Below are 12,967 nucleotides of genomic sequence, written 5' to 3'. Positions count from 1 at the left end.
ATTTACTTGAGTACGTTTTTGAAAAAAAATTGTACTTCTAGGAGTAGTTTTAAATCACTATACTTTTACTTTTACTTGAGCAGATTAGTGAAGAAGAAACTGTACTCGTACTCCGATACATTAGGCTACAAGGAGCTTGTTACTCGTTACTACGAGTCATTGTTTTTACCCCAGCGTACGTCTCATTTTAATGTTTTATTTTGACAGAGAGAGAGAGTCTTCCGCTGAAGGCTCTACCACGTGACTGTGCTTAACCAATCACACGTCGTCGTGCAGTCACGTGACCATACTCGCTTCAGCAGCGCATCATAGACATTATATGTCTATGCAGCAGCGGGACCGGTTAGCTTTACAGTCGTAGCAAAGCAAAGACGTCAGAATCAAACGTCGCCAAGGCAACGCAGACCAGGAGGACCCCCCCCCCCCCCCGGCCTCATAGTGAAAGCATGGTTATATTTTAGGAAAAGTGGAAACAGCAGCTACATTATGCGGTGCCTTCAGTGTCGACCAAAACAAACGGACATGTGCGCGTTCAACAAGTCAACACCTGAGGAGACGTAGCGGTAGTTTTAGTTTCTGCTGTGGAGAGGTGGATCTTTGTCTTTTAGGTTACATACAGTATGTTTTACACATGCAGTATCCATTCAAATTGGATGTGACAAGTCTCTCAAGTAAGCTATTTTGTAATTAATAAATTAATTTTAATTAATTTTATTGATTGGATGAGCTATAATTTGCCTAAAGATGATTATTTTGTATTTTTGTCTGTCTGATTGATGCTTGTGTTAAGAAATTAATCAGACGTTACTCAACAGTTACTCACTACTTGAGTAGTTTTTTCATCAAGCACTTTTTTACTCTTACTCAAGTAATTATTTGGATGACTACTTTTACTTTTACTTTTACTTGAGTCATATTAGTCTGAAGTAACAGTACTTTTACTTGAGTACATTTTTTGGCTACTCTACCCACCTCTGGTTGTCGCTCATAGTGTGATCACTGTGTTAGTGTTGTTTTAGACATTAAAGAGACACAAAAGAAGAAACCATTATTAATCTTACATGACATATCGTTTATTTTTAAAACCTGTCCTATTTAATCTACCTTTTCTTTTTTTAATTTACAGTACATATCTTCCTTGATACTAAATTGTCCAGCTCTCCCCGTTAGGATCATTGATGTTTTATTTTTTTTGTATCTTATCCTACCTTAGGCTATGGTCGATAAAACCAACATCGATTCTAAAGACGTAACAATGTGACATCTCATAACAGTAACTGTGCTATTGATGCACCTAGATGGCAAGAAGAGGCCAGACCAGCAGAGGATGTAATACTGTCCGTGAATGACAGGTTCTTTCTATAACTGTCTGGACAGGAGAGCAGAGATAGAGATGGGGGGGATAGATTGAATGTGAGAGGGGAGAGTAAATCAGCTGAGTGACTGTTGAAAATACATCATTTCCCACCTGCTGGAGAAAATAACCTATCATTTCTAATACATACTAATCAGAGTAGGCATATTTACTGGAACGATTTCTACATAAGAGTGACATGAAACTGTCATGACACAGTCATGACACATGAACCCTAACTATAACTTGACAAATCCGAATGACACTCATTAAAAAACATTTATAACTTGTTTAAAATGTTTATGACACGATCATACGTTACGTTATTTTTAGTATGATTGTTTTGAACACGGTTCACAACTCTGCGTTAACCCACAAATTCATCAGTAACGTTAACTGTATAGATAGACAACTAATCTAATGGTACTTTAGACAGCTAGCACCCCCCCTGTCCGGCCGGGGGACACATTCACAGTCAGCCGCCAGCCAGCTAGCAGCCAGCCCGGTCAGCCCTTAACTCTGGCGGTAACGACGTTAACCGCGGTTTACTGAACCGTCGGGAAACAGACCCAGGCACCTGAGTCACCTCCGTTAGCGTTACCGGTGTACAAGCCACTATCATCCGTATACGTGATCAACTAGAACTAGAAGAAAGAAAGTTTTTGTCATTGTGAATTATGTGAAGGAAATGTGACCCACATTCAAAGAGGGAGCATCATACAGAGTGATAATGTTTTGTTCACAGCTCTGCTTCACAGAAAACCAGATGGGGCTTTGGGGTCAGCTAACTGCTAACAACCTCAGATTGGCAATGCTAACATGTTGATGTTTAGCAGTTATAAGCAGATAAAATCTTAAAATATATAAAATATAATTTCTAATATTTAATCGCAGGCCATTCAATATTTGTTTCTATCAATAAATCCGCCAGCGTGGCTAAATATGTTCAGTATAGAATATGACATTGGATTTATATGTATCAATACTTTGTTGTGCTATCCGTTGCACTAAACTCTACTTCTAAAATTGAATATTTAATTTAACCCAATGAAAAGAGTCAACTAACAAAAGATTGTAAAGCATATTTGTGTAATATCAGTGACAAACAAGGCAGAGGAGGAAAGCCGCTACACACTGGAGTGCACTTGTGTTTTGGTCTGTTTTCGGAAAATGCCAAATAATGATGTTATGGTTCAGGAAAACTGGGTCAACACTTGTGTTTTAGCGCAGTCTTTTGGTCATGGTCTCTAAGAGCATTATGCATCTAGAAATCCCCGGCCAGACTTTGTACTATCTACAAAGACCCATATTTATGAATTTTAGAGAAAAGGGGAGTTGTTGGAATGTATTTTGCAAGTCTTACTGTTGTGTAACAATGCATTTTAAAGATTTTAACAGCAATACTGATTCTTACCCTACAAAAGAATTAATTTTTCTTTTCATTAACAGCATTATATGGTTAAATTGATCTGATTAATTCATGTTCTGCACTTAAATGCTTAACAAATCTGTAAATACATACCCTGATGTGGAACTGCAGCTACAGTACGTGAAAGATAAACAAGTTTATTGGATTCAAGGTGAACGATAGTGAAAGTGTTCGGTGGCTGAGGCTTAAAAAGATAGAAGTCCTATCCCGTTAAGTCTCTATGGATGCCGTGTCAAGACAGACTGTATGGGAGAGAGACAGAGACGCCACGTAATGGTAGAAGAGGAGAATCTGCTTTTTGGCTTTAAATAGCTCCTAATCCTGAGGCTGTAAAGCAGCGTTACATGTCCTAGTCCAGCTCCTCTTTTCTATGTCCCTCGCAGATCAAACAGGTTTATTGGTAACACTTTACCTTGACTGACCAACGTAAATACTACCACCTCTTTCATTTTGAGGAAATGTACTTAAGAGTTAAATAACTTGTACTCAGATAAAGTAAAAGGTGGGTCAGTTAAAATGTACATTTTTAATAAGGGGAGGGGGTAATATATGGTGAGGATAATGTTATAAAATAGAATTATTAATTAAAATAAAAAAAATTAAAAAGTGCATTAACATTTCAAAATTACATGGAACAACATCCCAACATCTCCGAGAACCTCACATATCCAAACCAATTTAAAAATACAGTAGGGCCGAGATCCTCCAAGTGGCATCAACACCATCATGTAACACTTGATTTCCCCATTTCTTTGCACACAATTCTCCAGAAAGTGCCATTTAATTATGTTTATTTTTCAAAACAAATTCCTGGGGGATGGGGCACACCCCAGGACCCCCCTAGAGAGAGCCCCCCATAACAATCCCAATTTAACCCCTGAGCTTGTACAACTGATGTAATGGTATGTGGAGCCTACAAGAATTAAACAGAAAAGAGTAAAAAAAACTCAGACAATTGCACAAGAAAGGACCAACAATATACAGAAGGCGCTATGGTTTCCGTGGGGATGCAACAAGGATCATACTGTAAACCCGCAGAAAATAAATAACCTGCCACTAACAACAGAAGCATCATTAAGGCCGTCAACACAGAAAATAAAAGACAATATGAACTACTTAGCCGTACTGCCTACAAACATTAAAGAAAATAGTCTACACAGTGATGCTACGTTTCTATGCAATTGTAGCTTGCAGCCTTAGAGTTTTAACAGGGAATACGTTCGTTGTAGTAACGTTACTCACCTGTCTGAACGTCATTCTGAGTCTTGTGCACCGCGAAGTCCTCCTCAATCTGCTCAACTTCTCAGCTCGTTCATGCTCAGTGCATAACACAACCACTCTGTTCAACTGCTCCTCATATTCAAAAGGTTTTTAAGCTGTAAGCCCTGTACAACACAGCAAAAAAGGCCTCGCACACCTCACTGAAGGTAGAAACCACCACCATGAACATAGCATTTAGCTAACATTGTAGCGTACCTCAGTAAGGCTACGAGAAGTTAGCTGGTTTCACTAGCAATTGATTAGCAAACAGTAACGTTACACAGGCTACTGGGCCGCAGCAAACTTTACGCTCTCTGCACGAGCATTTCTCGCTCCTCAAACTATAGCACGAGGAAGTAGGCTACAACAGACATCCCTCTGCCACACACCGACGTTATCGCGCACAAATCACTGTCATAGATGGGCCTAACGCTACTTGAAAAAATGACTGACAGACTTCAGCTTCTAAACTAATAACATGTTCACTGACCCCCTGTAAATGTCAGTAACTACAATATTTAACACATTTTTTTTATTCTAGCTGAACTCAATGATACGGGATGAACTATCCTATCTCCTAATGCAGTGTTCAGTGTACTCAGAGATAACAGATATCAGAGTCCGTCACAGGCTTGATCCAGCATTCATCTGTTGTGCACGCAACATCACTTTTTGTTTTGCTTTTACTAGGTTACAACTGCAACGGGCCTTTGGCACCCCGGCCAGTGAACGAAACATTTAGTTGGGAAACCGTACACCACAGACGCTGTAGTATAGACGATCTTTTGGTTAAACCACAAGATTGTAAAAAATAATATTCAATGGTTAACCCACGTATATTTTCTAGACTAGATCGTCTTCTCTCTGAAGTTCTGCCCACCTGCGACCGCAAACACACAAGCAGCTTCTTCTTTGCTGCAGCTGATTTGGCTCTTCTCTTGTTCCTTTCCCACAGGGTGTTTGGGTGTCCAAAGGAAACAAAAACTGCCAAAACACCACCTCTAGCCTACATTTCCATAATTACCACATATGTCGTTTGTTTGAGCTGTACAAATTTAAGGGTAAAAGTTTACACTGGGGTGTCATACTATTCCTTGAACGGGGATCAATAACTCTCTCAAGGTTACTGCGCCTGCAAAAAATAAAGCCTAAAATGTTCTAAAATAATATTTTAAAAGAAAAAAAAAACTTTATAAAGCAAATAAGTGTATTGTATGTAAAATATTGAGCTACTTCTTTTAGGTTGAAGGTCAATGCTAACTGAATTAGCTAATCATAGGGAAATGTTAAGTGATGCCATCACTGGGTCCTAACAGTCCAAATATTGTGAGATTGAATGGCCATAAACATAAAGCTTTAGGTGAAATTGAGTATCAGACAATTTAAAAAGTAGAATTCCATATACGGAAAAAATGTGAACTTAGGATCAGCCCCAGGGGTTTGTTCACAATATGTAACCCAGTTTTAATAGAATTCCACCTAAACCACACGCACAGCACTTTTTCTTCACAATGCTTTTCAGAAAGGACAGATTCACCTTTTACTGAACCCCCAGTTATATATACATCCTGAAAAATCTCAAAATCACAAATCACACATTTGCCTCAGGCTTTACTGTCTGTACATCAGGCAACACCCTCTATCCTTAGAGCATCGATGGATCAGGAACAACTGCCAAAAGAAATCTTTTAATAGAGGAAGAACAGGAACGAAAATGCAAAAAAAGGCAAAATTGGTGTGGACTCCTTCTTCCAGGATAGAGTGGGTGCAATACTGCATTAATGCAGAGAGCAGAATTAGATTTTCAGTGAGCACACAGACACTTTGAGATGACTGACTTGAACAGTTAAGCATGCAGGCAAGGAAAGAAGCAGATGGACAGAAAAAGGAGCACCCTTTCTAACATGGTGAATGTGACAGTAAAGAGAGCTTACTGTATTATTCTGCACACAATTATGACACTCATAACATTATGGCATCACAGCAAATCATATTGTGGGTATTACTTGAACTTTCATTGCTTCTGTGGCTTTCATAAATCTTCCCGCCTCCTCCCTCCCTGACTGCCCTCCTCGCCTTTACACTAATGACGCCATAGAAGAGAGGAAGAAGGGTTACAGACTCCCTACATAATCTATATGTTAATGAGGCTTGTACACAGAAGTAGAACAGGATTGTTGTGATTCAGCAGACTGCAGCCCTTGGAAATATACTAATTAGGAGACGGATGCTGTGTATGGCGACTCAAAAGCAGAAAACAAGTCAGTGGGAGACTATGTAATTTGTCAACCCTCTACTACTGTGAAAATGGTTAATTTATCTAAAGGACCGCAATCACTACCATGAAAATCCAACAGACCTATGGTTTGTAAAATAGACACAGTGTATTAAGTGTGCAGGGTTGTGTGTTCTGTCAAGCGACAACAACGTTAATCACATCTGACTTGGCTGCTGAAACATCCATGTACACCCTTCCCCCCATTTCCTGAACAACCAAGAACTCTGCTCTGCTCTTTTCTACAAGCCTACACACTATCTTATACAGCATACTGTTTCATTTCATGTTATTCTTTTGCTTTACTGTTCATTTTTCCTGCATCAAACAATGTTTCTTCTTGCACTTGCTTGCCTTTCCTCTCCTGTTCCTTTCAAAGTCACAGCAACTCAATTCCCTGATCGATACAGCCTAACCCTTAAATAAATTCTGCTGAGGAAATCTGGAGTCTGCTGCAGTTTACTCTAATGCATGGGTTGTGGCATTCATCCTCTTCTCTGTGTGTCTCTCATATACACACACACACACACACACACACACACACACACACACACACACACACAAGACTGCAGGTGACTGTGCACAAACCTGTGACAAATGACCCATTTCCAGTCTCAATATGAGGATAGAGAGCACAGCTGGAGGGCTGACGTCAGCGGTCCTACACTCTCATCTGCATTTTGAAATAATTCTGAACGCATGCGCGCGCGCGAAACAACCACGCACCCCCCCCCACACACACACACACACACACACACACACAGCTAATGGTTTGCTATCATATGGAGACTTGTCAGCTCCAATTGAGCCCCCCCATAAATCTCAGTTACATGACATACAGTCATTTCTTTACAAAACTGATCTCCTTAGAGACAGCCACCACCTCCCCCCCCTCCCCCCAATTGCCTGCCTGCCATATTCCTTACCTCCTATCTTCCTTACTCCCCTTTTTATTCAGTTCACGCTCACTAATTTTTCCTTCTGTTGTCATATCCAACTTACTCCACTTTTGCACCTCAGCCCCAACCACGTTGTCATTTTTTAAAATATTTAACTCTAACCTTTTCATGACCCTGGGCTTTTCTTCACCCTAAAAATCATAAACTACCATTCATAAAATAGGCTATTACCGCCACTTGCAGGATAAATGCTTAACTGCAGTTATTAATTTTCTCCTATGCCTGAAACTCCATGTTGGGAACTGTGTATTAAAATGAAAAAAGCTCACGTTGGAACTGAAACCGAAAAATCCAATTCTGACTACCAGCACCTAATTATATCATCTCATTGTGTTTACATTTCTTTTTCTAAAAATCATTAATACCACACAGTTACAGTAGACCTTTTGACACAGGTGTAAATAATAAAATAAATTGCTGAATCCCATTTGTTTGCTGAATTACATTTATTTATACGTTTCAGGATCCTGGTATTGTGCATGCTGGATAACTGTCACACTGTTTCATTAGTGTTAGTTCCCTGACAAAGTCTGAAATAACTGGTTAAAATAAGAAATATTTTGATCTTAAGAAGTTATTTAATCTGTATCTGTATCAATACAGGTACAGATTATGTCAATGCAAGGCTGTTAGAGAGGTGTTAATATTTTTTTGGGACACAATTTGAGCATGATGAAAGTTTTTTGAGTTTGCTGAAAGAGAACTTCCCCTGGCATCTGACTCTGGCTTCTTTAAACAATTTAAACAGCTTCTTCATATACAAGTGCTGTTGCCTTCAGAAAACATCTTTATTCCCAAATATACCTACAGTAGGGGGTCCACCATTGTCATCTTCGCACACAAAGATCTGTTCTTACAGTTTGAGAAAGTTGTTTAACTTGTATAACTCAATACAACTGTTCATATATTGGCCAACATTTGAGAATTTTCACTTTGACACATTACCATGTTGGATTTGAATATTTAAATTAGTAAGCTACAGATGAATGGAGGCGATACATCAAGTACAGTTATAATATTGGTTTAACTGTTGTCAAATGTAAAAAATAAATAAAAAAAGCCATCACGTAGATAAGGAGAAATGTGTAAAGCTGGAAACAAAGGATTCAACAGTGTACAGTGTTATTTTCTCACTTTGTTGAGTCTAAGACATTCTGGTGCCAGCAAATTAATACAGTGATTTAGCTTACAAATGATGATGTCATTTTCCTGGCAAATCCATTAGAGCAGTGGTTCTCAACCGGTGGGGAGTAGACTACAGGATGGGAGGGGAAAAAAATAAATAAATAATAATTTATTTATTTTTTCTTCAAAAGCTAAAAATCTAGCGACTTTTAATGGTGTTTTTGGAGACTTTTGTAGTGTTTGTAGACTCGAAAGCTCAAATCACTCTGCAGTTAGGCCTACTGTGCTCAACCACGGGAGATGCCGTGAGCCCCTCTCCCGTCCAAAAGCACTCCCAGTCAGCAGTAGCCTCGCGCAGCAGGCACAGCCTGCAGTCAGAGCAGAGAGAAGACACACACCCCTCCGCGCATGCCCACTTCGATCCTGTATTCTTTAACATGTACGTTAAAAGGCACAACTCTGCCGTGCCTTTGTACGTAAATGTGTTATGCCAGTAATCGTCTCCGTTAGATATCAAACACGGACCAATTAAAATCGAGATATTCCTGTCCCTTTGCGTAGCTGACGTCATTACACCAGCTACGTTGTGAACGCAATCCCCGCGAAATTCAAAGTCAAATAACAGCAGCGGTGTCCGCCACATCACAGCGCTGAGGAATTTCTCTAAACTCGATTTAATTCAGAAAAGAACTAATAGCAAGATGGAGGTCTCGCCAGCCTTAAATGGACTACTGCAGCAAAAGGGACAAATACTCGTCGCATCGTTTCAAACTGACTGGTACGGAAGAAGAGATATGGCTATGTGGCCGTGCTACCAGTGAGCGCGGGACCTGTAGGGTCCTGGATCTGAAGTCAGCGGCGGACCTCTCGGGGTCCTGGATCTGAACATTCAGCGGCTGGACCTCTACGGGGTCCTGGATCTGAACAGTCAGCGGCTGGACCTCTACGGGGTCCTGGATCTGAACAGTCAGCGGCTGGACCACTATGGGGTCCTGGATCTGAACAACCCGCCCGCAGCTTTAACCAAGCAGGAAAAGCCGTCAGCTCATATATTACCGGCAACTACAGCTTCGCACATTTTCCACCCTGAAACGGATCCAAACATCCAGTCGGAACCGGACCGGGCCAGCACGTCTTCCAGCCCTCGCCGAGTCAGAGACTATGCAAACTAAAGCGCCGTAAAGACGAGTTTTACAACGCTGGGATCGACGCCTTCACGAGAAAGCGTCGGATGGATTTTATGTACAAATCTACCGATTGGTGAGTCAAACTATTTTAAAACAATTTGCGACGTACTTTAAAGAGGATTATCGATCTTTTGCGTGGGTTCGAGATCCGTTTGTGTGCACAGCAAACGAGCTATCAATGGATATGCAGGAACAGCTTATTGAGCTGAAGAGTGACAGTCGACTGAAGGAACTCTTTAGCTCCTGCCCTCTTTCGTCCTTCTGGGCATCATTGATGCAGGAATACGCTGAACTCTGGGACGTCGCCTTGAAGATTCTCCTTCCTTTCGCGTCAACATATTTGTGTGAGGCAAGATTCTCAAAAATGACTGCACTCAATACTACTATACAACTAAACACCGGGCACCCAGATAGCTCAGTGGGTAGAGCGGGTGCCCATGTACAGAGGCTTGCTCCTCGACGCAGCGGACCCGGTGGCCCCTTTGCTGCATGTCACTCCCCCCCTCTCTCCCCCTTTCACACATCACTGTCACGCTATCTAATAAAGGGAAAAAAACCCGAAAAAATAACTTAAAAAACAACAACTAAATACCATAATCGTGCACAAATCGAGGATGATTTGGCTATGTTTGTCAAACATTGAGCCAAGAATTGAGGATCTTTGCAGTCTCACATTAATATCACCAACCTGCAACTTCTTTACAAAATGCAGATGATGCCTACTATGACCTAGTGATATAACAATAATAAGCTAAATTAATATCAGATCTGGTGCCAATTCCCAATTATAGCAATAGCTATGTATGATAATCGCCTACTATGATGATGATGATGTGATGATGATGATGATGATGATGATAATAATAACTAAAGCATGTAACCTCATATAAATATAGCAATAGCCTAGTAATGATGATAGGCCTAATACTACTCATAATAATACTAATAATAATACTACTACTAAAATAATATCTGCAAGCTCACATGAGATCTGGTACTACTGCCAATTATAAATAGCCTAGTAATGTAATAGGCATACCTACCGCTACTATGATGATAATAATATTATAATAATATGTGGGCCTAAAATAATAGCCTATCTATCTGTCTATCGTTCTATCGTTCGTGGTGTGTGGGCGTTGGGCACTAGGGCCCCAACTACAATGAACCAGCTTTGGGGGGGCCCAGCTTGCAAAAGGTTGAGAACCCCTGCATTAGAGTATGATATAATAGATAATGGAGGTGTGGTCTGCTGCCCGTCAAATGCAATAACCACAAGCTTAGCAGTTATTGCCAAGGTTGCGTTTTCTGTAATTGACAACATCAAACAGTTTTCATACTGTTGAGTCATGTTTGATTAATCTGAGAAGGGAATCACGCATGGACTGAGCCAGAGAGGAAAGGAAACAGGAAAGAGAAGAGATAAAAGGACAGGGAGAGATGAGATAGATGGAGGAAAAGGGAGTGAGTGAGTGAGTGAGTGAGTGAGTGAGTGAGTGAGTGAGTGAGTGAGTGAACAAGACAAGAGGAAGGTTTCAATTTATAACTGATTGTTTCTGTTGGTCTGTCTGGTAGTTAGGGCCTCAGTTTTTCTCTCAGCTGCGGGACATCACCCTTCAGTTAATGTTTAGTTACACACACACACACACACACTAGCAGACACCTGCACATACACACAACACATCTTTATACCATTTGTCCCACAAGCATGCAGAACTTTTTCCACTCTGATATAAGGTCAAAGTGGTATAAGGTACAACTACCTTCCTACCTCATCCATGCAAACCATCTTTCTTCTTTGCTTGCTTCTCTACATATCTTTGGTTAAAACTGCAGTCATTCTGCATTACTTTCATGAAACCAGAGGGATTTCTCTCCAAGTTTCCATATAAGGGCCCAAACTGAACCAGCTCCTCTTTGCAGCTGAATACTTGCCGGGTGAGCTGTCCCAGTGGAGGGCTTAGACTAAAACGGGATGGGCCAAAAGAGTCCCCTCTCCCTCAAACATAAACACACATATGCAGACACACGTATCCAAACAATTTACAAGCATGTATGCACAGATAAGCACCTTGTATGTCTCCCTTGAACAAAGTATATGTATGTGTGCACAAGAGGACATGGCTTTTGTTTTTACTTACCCATGGGGAGCCCCTCAAAGTCAGACATGGCCAGAGAAGAGGATCAGGATGGGGTCTTCTCTTGGCAGCCCGTTGCTTCTTCTGAATCTGTGCCTTCTTGTTTCTACTACAGTATCTATTCTCAAACTCTCTATTTTAAGCTCTTTAGGTCACACTGTCTCGCTGTTTAGCTTACTTACTTTACAATCTATCTCCTTGTCCTCCCCCTGTCTCTCTCTCACCCTCTCTCAACAATCTGACCAGTGGCCAGTGGATATGCCAATCAAACATCACACACTGCGCTATTGGATACTAAATTTGTAACTAACAGTCCTCCCTTGGGATACTGTTTCCCTTAGAAATGGCAGATCTTCTTACATATGATTTCATTCTGACTTCTCATATATCTACAACACCTATCTCACCAATTAAAGGAAATAAAATACTATATGTAGTGTAGAACAAAACAAGAAGGCACAGCTTTCTCCTCAAAAACTTGCCATAAAACAGTTTTTTCCAGTATTCTTTTCTCCTTATCCCTTGAGCCTGTAACGGAAAAAGTTTCAATAAACTTAATATCCCTTGAGACAGGTTGGCCAAACCCTGGTACTATTCCAGTTTTTGGCAGTAGTAACTTTTGTTTCCTGTGGGGGGCGCTTGTGTCTCATTGAATATTATTCACATCAGGAGAAATTCTTTGTTGTCTGCAGTTCCTCAAGTGGCCTGGATACCAAGACATTTCCAGGGTCAAGTGAGTCTGTACTCAAGACTGCAATTCTGACAGATACACTTAATCTCAATGGTCTGTTTTATTTCAAATAAATAGGCCAGATGTCATGTTTCCAAGTAGTTGCATTTGGTGCCAATTTCTACTAAACACAGACGGACAGGCAGGGAAGCGGAAAAAAAAACGAAAGCAGAAGGAGGAAAGCAGGGGAATTAAAGATTGCAGCCAGCTTTGTATTTCCTTCTAAAGCCTTTTTTTATAATGGAGGAGACAAAGAAAGGTGCTTGCCAGGCACGTCACAATGGTGTACAGATTACTTGCCCACTTGAGCGTACAAATGTTCTTCAGAAAATACTTAATGCTGTGCAGCTTTGATTAAACCCGTTGTCAACCTTTCCAACCCCTCATTCCTGTATTACTCAGCTGACCCTTTGTCACTTGACTGGGAGCATTATCACAAGGGAGAGGTCCAACATGTGACTGAGTGGGGTCAGATGGTAGACTTGTCCAGCAGGACAAGCGTCACAGAGG

The 12,967-nt window shown here is 40.7% G+C and overlaps 1 protein-coding gene across 4 annotated transcripts in view; it reads right to left on the bottom strand.

The window, feature by feature from the left end:
• The window catches only part of eml1 (EMAP like 1), a 56,695-nt gene extending 44,758 nt beyond the window's left edge, over positions 1 to 11,937 (bottom strand). Inside the window, exon 1 of one of the 4 annotated variants that reach the window (XM_032499474.1) lies at positions 11,731 to 11,937. In XM_032499474.1, coding sequence (XP_032355365.1) covers positions 11,731 to 11,758 — 28 coding nt within the window. In that variant the 5' untranslated portion in view covers positions 11,759 to 11,937. Of the gene's footprint in view, positions 1 to 4,025; positions 4,181 to 11,730 lie in introns of those variants that run through there. The other 3 variants (XM_032499478.1, XM_032499479.1, XM_032499483.1) reach the window with 3 other exon arrangements.
• Positions 11,938 to 12,967: the final 1,030 nt, after the last annotated feature.

Source organism: Etheostoma spectabile, chromosome 20, assembly GCF_008692095.1.
Source record: "Etheostoma spectabile isolate EspeVRDwgs_2016 chromosome 20, UIUC_Espe_1.0, whole genome shotgun sequence".
NCBI classification, from domain to species: domain Eukaryota; kingdom Metazoa; phylum Chordata; class Actinopteri; order Perciformes; family Percidae; genus Etheostoma; species Etheostoma spectabile.
This window is presented reverse-complemented; position numbering and strand designations above follow the sequence as displayed.